The sequence below is a fragment of the Bombina bombina genome, chromosome 2 (genome assembly GCF_027579735.1).
Source record: "Bombina bombina isolate aBomBom1 chromosome 2, aBomBom1.pri, whole genome shotgun sequence".
Classification (NCBI taxonomy): Eukaryota; Metazoa; Chordata; class Amphibia; order Anura; family Bombinatoridae; genus Bombina; species Bombina bombina.
This window is the reverse complement of record NC_069500.1, coordinates 61,215,599-61,228,046: the sequence shown is the minus strand read 5'-3', so window position 1 is coordinate 61,228,046 and position 12,448 is coordinate 61,215,599. Positions and strand designations below refer to the sequence as shown.

Sequence of the window (12,448 nt, the reverse complement as noted above, 5' to 3'; positions counted from 1 at the left end):
GCAAAGGGTAATAAAGGGATTATCTATCCCAGGGGTCGCCAACCTTTCGGACCTCAGGGACCACTAAACTCACAATTTTGAATCCCGTGGACCACTAATATGATTTTTTTTAAAAAAGGTACAAACCTCTATAATGTGTGTGTGTGTGTATATATATATATATATATATATATATATATATATACATACTGTACATAACTAGTATAACCATAGCTAAGTTTACATTATGTATATATTTACACATTTTTAAGAGTCATTTTTTGGAATTAACTAACTGAATGACAGAACTGAGGGAATACTTCCAAATGACAGATGAAGGGTGAGTGCCAACTTTTGAGCTGCAAACAGAGAGGCAGAAAGTGGGAAAAAATAATTATGTGTAAAAGTTCCACAAGACTTCCAAGTTACCTCCCCAGTTAGGAATCGCTCAAAACTACTTATGATCATGGACAGACATTGGAGTCATAAATTAAGTTTATATCAGAAAGCTCTTAATATCGATGTGAGTTAACCACGAATGATGTTACTGTCAATTACTATAATACTGGTGGGATATGGCTAATCTGCTGGATTGCAATTACTGGAATTCAGGTGGAATGGCTTTGTGTGCTGGAAAATTATTAGAATGAAAAATAATTAAAATTTAATAATAAAAAAAAGAAAATGGAGGGGAGGAAGACAAAGAGTGATGTAAGTCCATCTGAAGGAATTGAGAAAACTATTAAAAAGAGACAGGTAAGGGGAAGAAAATAAATGAAATATAAGAGATACATTTTTTTTAAAGATTTTCTTTTTTTTATATACTATACTTCCACTATTTCAAGCCAAGACTATATCAACCTCTCTGAGCATCGCCCGGGCAGGAGGAGTTAAATATACAATCTAGCCACGCAAGTTGCACAGTACTATGCAACATGGGTAGGGAGATTGTAATTTAACTCCTCCTCCGTCGGTTTTCACTGATGTCGAGCCAGACACTGTAGGGAGTTGCGGCGCGACAAGGGTGACACCATCAGAGAAGATTAATTCCTGCTTGATGGTGTCAGGGACCACCAACATCTTCTCGTGGACCACCAGTGCTCCACGGACCACTGTTTGGCGACCGCTGATCTATCCTATCTCTTTAAACAATAACAGTTTTGGTGTTTACTGTCCCTTTAAATTTAGTCTTGACAATATACTTTTGATAATTCTCTTGTTTTCAATTAGATTAATAAGATCATTATATCCAAATGGTGCACATTTCTTATTTTAAAAATGTGGTTTATATTATATTATAGCAAGAAAAAAAGATATGTTTAACATTTGATCAAAGCATATGAGAATATTTATAATATGCTATCCAAACAGCCAAGATATTCCTTTCAAAAGAGGTCAAATGTGTTTTGAAAATGTCAAGGTTACTGCACTAGAAATCATTCAAAAAGGTACTTGACTACCTGAAAAGTATTTGCTGATGGATAAAGCTATGGTGGAGTTTATAAAGAACAAATCACTTGGTAGCTGACCTTTCTGATGCTTTGTGAAAGCACTGAAAATGCAATGCAAATCAATGCAAAGCAATTCACACAGTTCATGTAATTGTCTGGAATACATCTAATATCAGGTTGGATAGTCAACATAGAAATATTAAAGGGACATGCAAAATAAATGTGTCAGAGCATTTCATTATAGCACTATTGTTTGCATATAGCACATACTTAAAGTCAGCTTCAGAGCAGTGATGTTGTACTGGGAGCTAGCTAAACACATCTGGCAAGCCATTAACAAGAGATGTGTGTGGCCACCACTCACTTGCTGGAAAATATCTGCAAAATTAGTAAAATGACTATTGCTCTGGACACACAAACATATATTTCAATGTATGAATGTTATTTACCATCTAAATGTTATATTTTGTATTTAAGTATTGAAAAAACTGGCATGCAATATTCAAATCAATGTTAAACTCAAAAAGTGTAATTTTTAAAGAGCACTGTTTAATCATATTAAAGGAACATAAATTAGATAAAACATATCATTTTAACAGACTATACACTCTACTTCCGTTATGAAGGATTGGAATCCTTTGTTGAAAAAAATACCTATGTAGGCTCTGGGGCAGTAATGCAGTACTGGACGCTAGCAGGTGATTGGTGGTTATGCATTTATGCTTCTTGTCATTGTCTCACCAGATTTTGTTTCAGCTAGCTCCCAGTAGTGTTTGCTGCCCTAGTTAACCCGTTTGCATGGGCAATCACATAGTTAGATGCAAGTAATAGTGCAATAACAAAATACTTTTTCCCAATTATGTGTTCCTTTAACAGTTTTTTTTAAAGGGACATGGAACCCAATTTTTTTATTCATGCTTCATGATTATTATTATTATTATTATTATTATTCATGATTCAGATAGAGCATGCAATTTTAAACAAGTTTCTTATTTACTTCTATTATCTATTCTTCATTCACTTGGTATCTTTTTTTGAAAAGCAGTGACGTAAGCTTACCCATTTCTGAAGCACTATATGGCAGCAGTTTTGCAACAATGTTATCCATGTGCAAGAGCACTAGATTGCAGCACTATTTCCTGCCATGTAGCCAGATGCCTACCTAGGTATCTCAGTAAATATCATTGGAACAAAGCATTTGATAATAGAAGTAAACTTTTTGTAAATGATATGCTCTGTCTAAATCACAAAAGGACATTTTTTGTTTCATATCCCTTTAAGTTCAAGTTGTTGAAATGGATTTTGTGCACTACTCATCCATAGGGATAAGCAAAAGAGCTGTGTGTCCTGAAATCATAACTTTTTCTCAGCACATGAACGACCATTAAAAATGTATAGATGTTATAGGAATGTATTTTTTATTTTCTCTAATATCCCTTTAAAAAAATTTACATGGAGATTGTATTCAAAGTAGCAACATTAACACGACTGAAACAACAAAGGTGTGAGTGTGTGGCATTTAAAATTGTATTAGATATGTCAGCAGCAGGGGCAAAACTACAGGGGGTGCAGAGGTCGCAATTTTATTTTTTTTAATAAAAATGTTGACCTGCCACTGCCTGCACTGATATCATGTGAGTGTGACATGATGCTTCACTAGTGTCTCTGACTACAGGGGTTAGTGTTTCTGTTTCACCCATTGGTGTTTATGTGTGTATGTCACTATATACAGTAATAGGGGGTCAGACCATCTCACAGACTGTGGGCACAAGGTACCTCCTTTTGCAGACGTAATCTGATTCACATATTTTTTCTGTGTTAAATGTAAAAAAAAAAAAAAAAATGATATGTATCAAATTCACTTCTTTTTTTTTTTTGGGGGGGGGGCCCTCTTAGATTCTTGCACCTGGGCCCTGTGCTTTCTAGTTACGCCTCTGGTCAGCAGTAGTTGTTTCAAACACAATTACCAAAACCATTTGCCATTCCTATTTCCTACAACAATCTGTGATGATATTGTTATAGCTACTTTCCTGTTGGCCTGGAGAGCTCACTTTCTAAGGAGTTGCAGATATCCCAATACTATTGGCTGTGTAGTATGATGTTCACATCAGACTTACAGGTGTAACCTGTGATTTACAATTCTGCACAACAAAAGATATTCATTAAAAAGTGAAGAATACTGGTAGGTGCTAGTGAAGAATACTGGTAGATGCTAGTGAAGAATACTGGTAGGTGCTAGTGAAGAATACTGGTAGGTGCTAGTGAAGAATACTGGTAAGTGTTAGTGAAGAATACTGGTAGGTGCTCGTGAAGAATACTGGTAGGTGCTAGTGAAGAATACTGGTAGGTGCTAGTGAATAATACTTGTAGGTGCTAGTGAAGAATACTGGTAGGTGCTAGTGAAGAATACTGGTAGGTGCTAGTGAAGAATACTGGTAGGTGCTAGTGAATAATACTTGTAGGTGCTAGTGAAGAATACTGGTAGGTGCTAGTGAATAATACTTGTAGGTGCTAGTGAAGAATACTGGTAGGTGCTAGTGAATAATACTTGTAGGTGCTAGTGAAGAATACTGGTAGGTGCTAGTGAATAATACTTGTAGGTGCTAGTGAAGAATACTGGTAGGTGCTAGTGAATAATACTTGTAGGTGCTAGTGAAGAATACTGGTAGGTGCTAGTGAAGAATACTGGTAGGTGCTAGTGAAGAATACTGGTAGGTGCTAGTGAATAATACTTGTAGGTGCTAGTGAAGAATACTGGTAGGTGCTAGTGAAGAATACTGGTAGGTGCTAGTGAAGAATACTGGTAGGTGCTAGTGAATAATACTTGTAGGTGCTAGTGAAGAATACTGGTAGGTGCTAGTGAAGAATACTGGTAGGTGCTAGTGAATAATACTTGTAGGTGCTAGTGAAGAATACTGGTAGGTGCTAGTGAAGAATACTGGTAGGTGCTAGGGGCAAGTTACAAGTGTGATGACCTCTTCATATTCAATAAAGAACAATTCTCTCTGAACCTGCTATTCACCCTTTAGGAATGTATTAAATATTAACTTAGCCCTCTCGCAACAATTTCACTAAACTCACCTCTCAATGCTGAGATGGACTGAACATTTGTAGCGCATTTACATTGAACTGTTTGCATTTAAATATCAAATTCTGCTGCAGTCATAAAATTGCAGTTAACCAGTTGATTGCACTTCTAGTGGTGGTGTTTTATTTTGACGAATCCATGTAATTATCAGTTCTCTCCATCTTCAGATAGTAAATGTAGCCCAGTGTCTTCTGTAGCTGTATTATGTATATTTTTAAACTGGGCAATTTATTATTTAAAATGTTAAAGTTAAATTCATGTTTCCCCTGACATTTTGTCTAACATATGGAACAAATGTTAATATTTGAATTACTAATGCAAACATTCAAATATATTTAAATGTGTTTCCCGTAGACTGACCTTAACATCAATGCAAACAACTATTCAAGTGTTAATATTCAGATATCACACTCAGTATTTGTATGTTACATGTTTGTATGTTTTTAACAAATATACCAAAATATTCACCCAATTCCAGTAACTTATCTTGGGGGCTTTAAACTTTGGTCTGAACAATATTCATTGTTAAAATTGTCTCTCAGTTTTAGCAGACAACAGTGAATTTTTGCACATTTTACCTCCAAACCAATATCTTTTAAAGAGTGGAAATGTTTTCCAAAATCATATTTGGCTTCAAATTTAATTAAATAAATAGATACATTTTTAGTTTGAATTCTTTTCAGGTAAGTGATTCTCAATATTGTATTGACACCAAGAGTTTTAGTGTGCGTAAAATCTCACTGATGTGATGATTTGGATTAAAACAACAGTGGGAATCACACAATTTCTTGTTTATTTTATCTTCAGGTTATCATTGAAGATATTGGAAACAAATCTATTTATGAATTTCCTGTTTCTCGCTGGTTTGCCATAGATGAAGATGATGGGAAAATACAGAGGGATATCTTGGTTGGGGGAAGTGAAGCAACAGGTACAATGGATATAAAATGAGTGAGCTGTATATACAATGGGTTTTACTTAAGGGCTATATATCAACTATGAGTCAAAATGTGTAATGTCAAAAAACTTAAAGCGACAGTAAAGCCAAAGACAAACTTAAATTGATTGGATAGAGCATGAACATTTCATCCAATGTGTTTCTACTATTAATTTTGCTTAGTTCTCTTGATATCCTTTGTTAAAGAGTAATACTAGGTGAGCTCAGGAGCGTGCACGTATCTTAAGCCATCTGGCCTTGCAATAGTTAGTTACTTGGTCACTCGCAAAATACTTTGGTGATTTGTGTGCTTTTTAATCCATTGCTTGTAACAGTTTATATGGAACCTCAACCCTTTATATCATATACCATCCAGGACTCTTTACAAGCGTGTGTGTCTCTTATTTCTGAGCCCAAGCGCCAAATAATGACTCATATTAAGCAAACGTCTCCATGAGCTGCGCACCCGAGAGATGCCATACTCTGGAATTTCTGAAAGCCGATGTACTGATATAATCTGTCCGTTGTGTTTCCGCACAGTGAGATCCACTGCCGTGGTATCCTTATTTTCACAATTGGAACAGGTTCCAATACAACAGGTTTGTTGAACTCACCACCGGCATCTCTTACTTATTGTCACGACACTCCCTTGCGCCGCCCTGGCTGTTGCCAGGGATGCGGCGGTTGCTGTTCTGGCTTTTGCCAGGGACGCGGCGGGTCCTCTGAGTGTGCAGCGATGAAGTCGGTCCGGATCTCCTAAGGCGTGAATCCTGCGTCTATGTAAGTTTCTCACTTACTATCTTCACTGCCCAAGTATAGGTGTTACTTCTTGTACTCCTGGGTGTTGTGTTACTGAATTGCTGGATTATTATATTGTTACTGAACTCTCCCTGTCTGACCAATCTGCTTGCTTAACCCCTGAACTGCTGGATTGCCATACTGATATTGAATTCTGCCTGTCTAACCACTCTGCTTGCTTAACCCCTGATCTGCTGGATTGCCATATTGTTGCCGAACTGACCATTCTATTGGCTTACCCCTGAACTGTTACTCTGCATGTTCCTGCTCTTTCTATTGGTTCACCCCTGAACTGCTTTACTGCTGGATTGCCTTCCTGTTGCCGGACTCTGCTTGTCTTGACCATTCTCTGTCTTCTTCTTATTGCCCTTAAGGACTACCCTGTCTACCGTGAGTACTGCTTACCTCATTTCACTAACTTACTCTGCTCTGGGATATTTCTTATCATTCCACTTGACGCCGGGATAAGAAGACTACTGGCCAAGTTTGGTCTGATAGAGAGATATTCCACGAGCATTACAGTTATGGTCCGTAGCGGCTCTGGATGATATCTTTACTCTGCAGTCCTATGGAATCTGTTTCCAGCAGGGGAGGTCTCCTTATGGGCTGGAAGTATCGTAGTTGTCCGTGTTCACTCCTTCACCGACTAATGCCGAAACGCGTCAGCTGATCCCATCCGACTCCAAGAATTAGACCTATTTTTATTTTATGCTACTGTTAACATTTAGTCTTTAACAAAGAATACCAAGAGAATATAGCAAATTCGATAATAGAAGTAAATTGCAATACTTTGTCTGAATTATGAAAGTTTAATTTTGAGTTTACATTCCCTTTAAAAGTAAACTTAACAATTAGAAAGTTTTAGTTCAGTTATTAAATAAAGGTTATCTTGTACTTTTTCAGTGATGTGATCATGTGCATTTTAGTTTCACAGTGAAATATTTAACAAAATGTGCCCACAATTTAGCAAATGGTGCCCTAGATTTAACAAAATTAGATTACATTTTAATTGTGTCCATAATTAGCTAAAGCGTGTGCACAATTTGGTAAAAAGTGCACACATTTCATTATTTACCATTAGTAATGTCTAGCAGTTGTATACATAATCTAATAGGGAGGGATCGAGTCCTAATATCGGATGAATTACTTGTGATCATTTTTTTCTATTTTTACAAAAACTGAACCTCCATGCCCCAATTTTATTTTAGTAAATCTTGCCCAAGGTTTACCAGAACATAACATTTTCATGAAAGGGACTTGAAATGTCAATGTTTTTTTCATGATTAAAGGGACATTATACACTAGATTTTTCTTTGCATAAATGTTTTGTAGATGATCCATTTATATAGCCCATACAGGTTTTTTTTTTGGTTTTTTTTAAATGGAGAGTTTTGCTTATTTTTAAATAAAATTGACCTGATTTTCAGACTCCTAACCAAGCCCCAAAGTTTTAGGAGAATACCGACGTATACCTACTCCAGCTTGCTTCTGTTTGTGTAAAAGGTCTTTTCAGATGCAAAGGAAGGTGGAGGGGGGAGTGTCTGATATTTCTCACTTGCAGTGGGTGTTCCAGTAATCTTTTAAACAGAGCTAAACTGGAAGCTTCTAAGTAAGTTTTTAAATGGTTTTATACTGGATTTTTATATCAGTTTCTGTGCATCTTATTCTTTATAGTAGTGTCTATTACATGCATTTGTATGAAAATTGGTGTATACTGTCCCTTTAAGATAAAGCATACATTTTTTAACAAATTACTGTTTTACATCTATTGTCAAATTTTGCTTATTTCCCTCTGTATCCTTTGTTGAAGGAGCAGCAATTAACTACTGGGAGCTAGCTAATTCTGGTGAGCCAATGACAAGAGGCATATATGTGCAGCCACCAATCAGCAGCTAGCTCCTAGTAGTGCAATTGTACTCCTAAGCCTACCTAGCTATGCTTTCCAACAAAGAATACCAAAAGAAAAAGCAAATTAGATGTAAGAAGTAATTTGGAAAGCTATTTAAAATGACATGCTTTATCTGAATTGTGAAAGTTTAATTTTGATTTTAATGTTCCTTTAAACTGTTTACTCTGTTAAGCCATATATGATGTGTTGGTAACTTTAAAGAGACGTGAAATTAAAAAAAATGTCTCTTTCATGATTTAGATACAACATACAGTTTTAAACAACTTTCCAATTTACTCCAATTATAAATTGTCCTTTGTTAAAGTAGCAACAATATTCAACTGAGAGCTAACTGAACACATAAGGTTAACCAATGACGAGACATATATGTGTAGCCACCAATCAGCAGCTAGCTCCCAGTAATGCATTGCTGCTGCCTGTATTATCTAATTGGCTTCATTCTCTTGACATTATTTGCTGAAAAGCATATCTAGATAGGCTTAGTAGCTGCTGATTGGTGGCTGCACACAGATGCCTCGTGTGATTGGCTCACCCATGTGCATTGCTATTTATTCAGCAAAGGATATCTAAAGAATGAACAAACTAGATAATAAAAGTAAATTGGAAAGTTGTTTAAAATTGTATTCCCTGCCTGAATCATGAAAGAAAAAGTTTGGGTTTAGTGTCCCTTTAATGTTTTTTTGCTTTTTTATACTAGATTGTCCCTTTAATAATGGATCATTATCTGCATTCAGGGAATAGAGAGAAGCATTGAGATGGTGAAGTAGATGTCTGAAACAGCTGAAAGATTTGGTACTAGAAGTGCCTTAGAAGTGTTAAGGGTTCCATGTAAATACCGTTTGGAGAGTAAAGATATTTTAAAGGGACACCATACCCATATTCTAAATCACTTGCAACTGTAAAAAGCTGACAAGAAAATATCACCTGAACATCTCTATGTAAAAAAAAAGATATTTTACCTCAAAATTTCTTCAGCTAACCATAGTAAGTTCTCTATGATCAATTATTAGTCAGTTACTGTCAGCTGCATGTTGAAAAAAGAAATAAACAACAGCCAATCAGCTTCATCAGTGTTGATGTCAGTTTGCTCTACTGTGATCCCGGGACTAGCATCCTGATTGGCTGCTTAAAATCCTTTTACAATGATATATGGTTGCTGAGGAAATTTTGAGGTAAACTATCTTCCTTTTTTACATAGAAATGTTCAGGGGATATTTTCTAGTAATTTGCTCCATCACTTTCAAATTAAGCAAATTATGAAAAACGTTTACTACCAGGGAATATATAGTTTTTTTACCTTGAGTTCTGATTGAATTTTTAGGGATTGTTTACAACGTCTCAATAGTTACTGGGGACATCCGAGGTGCTGGAACCAACTCCAAAGTCCATGTCATTCTACATGGCTCCAAAGGCTTAAAGAACAGCGGGAAAATATTCTTGGAAGGAGGAGAATTTGAGCGAGCGAGAACAGATATATTTAACATTGAGATTGCAGCACTCCTCAGCCCTCTCAGCAGAGTGACAGTAGGGCATGATGGGAGAGGTATCAGCTGTGGTTGGTACTGTGAGAAGGTGAGAACATTGTGTCCTTTTGGTAGTGGTGGTGGAGCACAATAATTACGGGAAAAGCAGACAAAATCAATAATGAAAGTACATTATAAACTTTTTTTTATATGCTATATATATTAAAACATTGTATTGAACTTATATTTTATCATTTTAAAGCTGATTTTAGCCATCCTATATAATAAAAGGCAAAGTGTGTTTGTCCGAAGCTGTCATGCACAGTAGAGACTGCGCGCAAGGACAAACACACTTGGCCTACCTCACTTGGCATCTGGCGTAAAGTAGGCATGGCCGGACGGGCGTGGCGTGGGTCGACTGTGACGTGGACAGGCCGGGGTGTGGCATGGGCGGGGCCGGATACGCTGTGAGAGATAGAGAGCTCTAAAGAGGGGGGATAGAGAGAGCAGAAGAGGGGGATACAGAGAGGGGGGATAGACAGCAAAAGAGAGGGGGGAGCAAAAGAGAGAGAGCAAAAGAGAGGGGGGAGAGAGAGCAAAAATAGGGGGGAAGAGAGAAAGAGAGCAAAAGAGAGGAAGAGAGACAGCAAAAGAGAAGGGAGAGAGAGCACAAAAGAGGAGGAGAGAGAGCTCAAAAGAGAGGGGGGGGAGAGAGAGAGAGCGTCAAAGAGGAGGAGGGAGAGAGAGCTCAAAAGAGAGGGGGGAGAGAGAGCGCAAAAGAGAAGGGGGAGAAAGAGCGCAAAAGAGAAGAGGGAGAGAGAGCGCAAAAGAGAAGGGGGAGGGAGCGCAAAAGAGAGGGGGGGAGAGCGCTAAAGAGAGGGGAGAGAGAAAGCAAAAGAGAGGGGGGAGAGAGCGCAAAAGAGAGGGGCGAGAGAGAGCAAAAGAGGGGAGAGAGAAAGCAAAAGAGGGGAGAGAGAGCAGAAGAGGGGCGGGGAAGAGAGAGCGCAAAAGAGAGGGGGAAGAGAGAGGGAGCAAGGGTTGGAACTGTGGTACTTAAAAAAATCTGCCTGTGTACACAGGCTTTAGGACTAGTATTTTATAATCAATAAATATTATCAATAAAACCCTACAACAAATGCAACACATAGTTAGCAGCACACCAGGGATATACATTCCTTATTGTCTTAAAATCATCCATAGTAAAAAATAATATAAGTATCAAAAGGACATTTTGGACACGTTCCGGCTGATAGCAATAACCATAGATGTGAGCAAATGTTTAATTTTTTATCATGTTATATAGGATGCTTAATTGCTACCATTAAAACAACTGTGCAAATATTAAGCCTTTACCATCAATGAGGTAACATACAATACAAATACTTCATAAGAGATTTCAAACATAGGGCTAGAATATCAGTGGTGCACTAATGTTAGTATGCGCACGATATGCGGGTGTATTAATTTGTGCACGTATTACAAGATAAAAGTAAACACATTGACTTGAGTGTAATCAAATTTAATACGCGCTGGGTTGGCACAGTTGAAGACCTTGCGTAAAGGGTTAGGGATAAAAAAAAAAAAATTGCACTGAACACAACTTAAATACATTAAAATATAAAGTTGCACTCATATAAACACTATCTGATAAAAAAAAATCTGCATACATATTAATAAAACATTTTTATAAAGATTAAAAGGTATATGGTATGTGGCCTTTTATTTGACTGCAATGGGATATATATATGTGTGTGTGTCTAAATAATAATTCTATAATAATATTTAACCCCTTAGTGACCAGACCACTTTTCTATTTTCTGACCGTTTGGGACCAGGGCTATTGTTACATTTCTGCAGTGTTTGTGTTTAGCTGGAATTTTCCTCGTACTCATTTACTGTACCCACACATATTATATACAGTTTTTCTCCCCATTAAATGGACTTTCTAAAGATACCATTATTTTCATCATATCTTATAATTTACTATAATATTTTTTTATACAAGTTGATGAAAAAAATAAAAAAAAATCTAACTTTGACCCCCAAAATCTCATACGCAACTACAACCACCAAAAAACACCCATGCTAAATTAGTTTCTAAATTTTGTCCTGAGTTTAGAAATACCCAATGATTACATGTTCTTTGCATTTTTTGAAAGTTATAGGGCGATAAGTACAAGTAACAATTTGATATTTCCAAACCATTTCACTAGGAGTCAAACAATTCAGCGAGGTACAAGGAGTTAAAGCAAAGTGTAGTCAAAGTCCAGAAAACAGCAGATCCAATGAAGTACCATGGGGCAGAGAAAAAGGCAGAGTCCAGAATCCAAATCCAAGTCTGTAACAGTGAGCAATCCAAAATAGCAATAAACATCACACCCTGAGTAGAAACTCAATAAACAGCAAATGGCTGCTGGGAGAGCTGGCTTATATAGGCACAGAGTATTTGCCAATTACCTGAAGCTGCAGACAGGTGGAGCCAAAGTGCAGGAAAACAAAAAGCTAACTATGCAGATAAAACACACTCGGCTAGATTTAGAGTTCTGCGGCCAAAGGGGTGCGTTAGCTACGCATGATTTTTTTCTCCCGCACCTTTTAAATACCGCTGGTATTTAGAGTTCACAGAAGGGCTGCGTTAGGCTCCAAGAAGGGAGCGTAGAGCATATTTACCGCCACTGCAACTCTCGACACCAGCGGTGCTTAGGGACGCGGCCATCTTTAAAAACGTGCTTGTGCACGATTCCCCCATAGGAAACAATGGGGCTGCTTGAGCTGAAAAAAAACCTAACACCTGCAAAAAAGCAGCGTTCAGCTCCTAACGCA

The 12,448-nt window shown here is 37.3% G+C and overlaps 1 protein-coding gene across 1 annotated transcript in view; it reads left to right on the top strand.

Annotated features, from left to right (window-relative positions):
* LOXHD1 (lipoxygenase homology PLAT domains 1) overlaps window positions 1-12,448 on the top strand; it is a 666,378-nt gene that overhangs the window by 343,039 nt on the left and 310,891 nt on the right. Inside the window, exons 13-14 of the mRNA XM_053701077.1 lie at window positions 5,326-5,449; window positions 9,484-9,734. Of these exons, the coding sequence (XP_053557052.1) occupies window positions 5,326-5,449; window positions 9,484-9,734 (375 nt within the window). The remainder of the gene's footprint in view (window positions 1-5,325; window positions 5,450-9,483; window positions 9,735-12,448) is intronic.